Below are 1591 nucleotides of genomic sequence, written 5' to 3' on the forward strand. Positions count from 1 at the left end.
ATATATATATATATATATATATATAGTGTAAGATAAAGGAAATATAATATTGGTTCATTATTGAATTATTGACTGAGGTCATGTTTGACCCATATGTGTTCATGTGCGTGTGTGTGTGTGTGTGTGTGTGTGTGCATGTACATGTATCTATGTGGTGAGTTTCACAAGAAAAATGTACAAATCCCAAATGAACTAAAACATTCAATCCAGAAATAAACACATGAATAGACAGATTGCTAATTCTCAGAAAATTCTAGAAAAAAAAAACATGAAAAGGCAGAGGGGAAGGGGCAAAGAAAGGGGTTGAAACAAACAGACAGACATGTGAAAATATAGGGGGGGGGGAATAAAAACAGATATACAGATAGAGAGAGACAGATAGAAGATAAAGAGATAGAGATACAGACAGACACAGACAGATATATACACAGATAGACAGTCAGACAGACAGACAGACAGACAGACAGACAGACAGATAGATAGATAGATAGATAGAACTCAGCCAGAAAGATGGATACATAACAGAAAGGGAGAGAGTAACAAATATTTACATTTATAACAGAGAGAGAATGACAATAAGACTCACACACACACACACACACACACACACACACACACACATATATATATATATATATAAAGAGAGAAAAACATAAAAAGATAGCTTTTAGTTACTTACCGATAAACTATCAGAATCTTTGGTAATTTTCCACCAGCGTAATTCGTCGAGTCGGTCAAAGACATCCTCAACATGAGTGTTCAATTCCCCGGCGTATTTAACAGCTAAGGCCATAAGACTACTCCGTGTACATGACTGGTCCTGCAGATAGACAAAACAACCGATTATAAGTACTCAGAAACACATATTGGTATGGCAAAGTGGAGGGGTTTATACGTACACATGAGTTTGTATTAATCAATGGAGGGTTTATTATATCATCATTATTATTTAAAATCCATTTTCAATGCTGGTATGGGTTGGATGGTTCAACAAGAGCTTATGAGCCAAAGGACAGAACCAGCCTCAATTATCTGCTTTAGCATGGTTTCTATGGCTGGATGCCCTTCCAAATGCCATTTATTTTACAGAGTGTACTGGGTGCTTTTTACATGGCTTGGCACAAGTAAGGTCGCCAACTAACTTGCAAGACAAGACCCCTTAACTGAAGAAGGGAGAATAGTATTGAAGGAGGTGGGTTTGTACCAGGAGATGAGGTTAAAGTAAGATAGAGGGACAGAATAGATGCCATACTCTAGTGGAGATATGTGGTTACCCCAGTTAGAAGAGAAAGAGGATGGCGGTGAAGATGTGTCAGGGAATATCCTTAAGTTACAAGAAGGTGAATGTAAGAGAAATGGTGTGGGTGGATAAGTTCGTAGATGTGCAGGAGGTGAGTGGGAGATGGATATAGATGAGGATAATGGGAAATGTTATGAGTGGTGAATGCAGGAAGAGACACACGTTCATATATATATATATACACATACACCCACACATATATACACACATACATATATATAAATACATACATATATATACAGATATATATATATATATATATATATATATATATATATATATATATATATA

At 36.0% G+C, this 1591-nt stretch overlaps 1 protein-coding gene across 3 annotated transcripts in view; it reads right to left on the bottom strand.

Annotated features, from left to right (window-relative positions):
• The window catches only part of LOC106868594 (sterile alpha motif domain-containing protein 5), a 232740-nt gene that overhangs the window by 74746 nt on the left and 156403 nt on the right, over window positions 1-1591 (bottom strand). For all 3 annotated transcript variants that reach the window (XM_052965777.1, XM_052965778.1, XM_014913925.2), the window contains one exon: window positions 680-820. In XM_052965777.1, the coding sequence (XP_052821737.1) occupies window positions 680-820 (141 nt within the window). The remainder of the gene's footprint in view (window positions 1-679; window positions 821-1591) is intronic.

Source organism: Octopus bimaculoides, chromosome 2 (assembly GCF_001194135.2).
Source record: "Octopus bimaculoides isolate UCB-OBI-ISO-001 chromosome 2, ASM119413v2, whole genome shotgun sequence".
Lineage (NCBI taxonomy): Eukaryota > Metazoa > Mollusca > Cephalopoda > Octopoda > Octopodidae > Octopus > Octopus bimaculoides.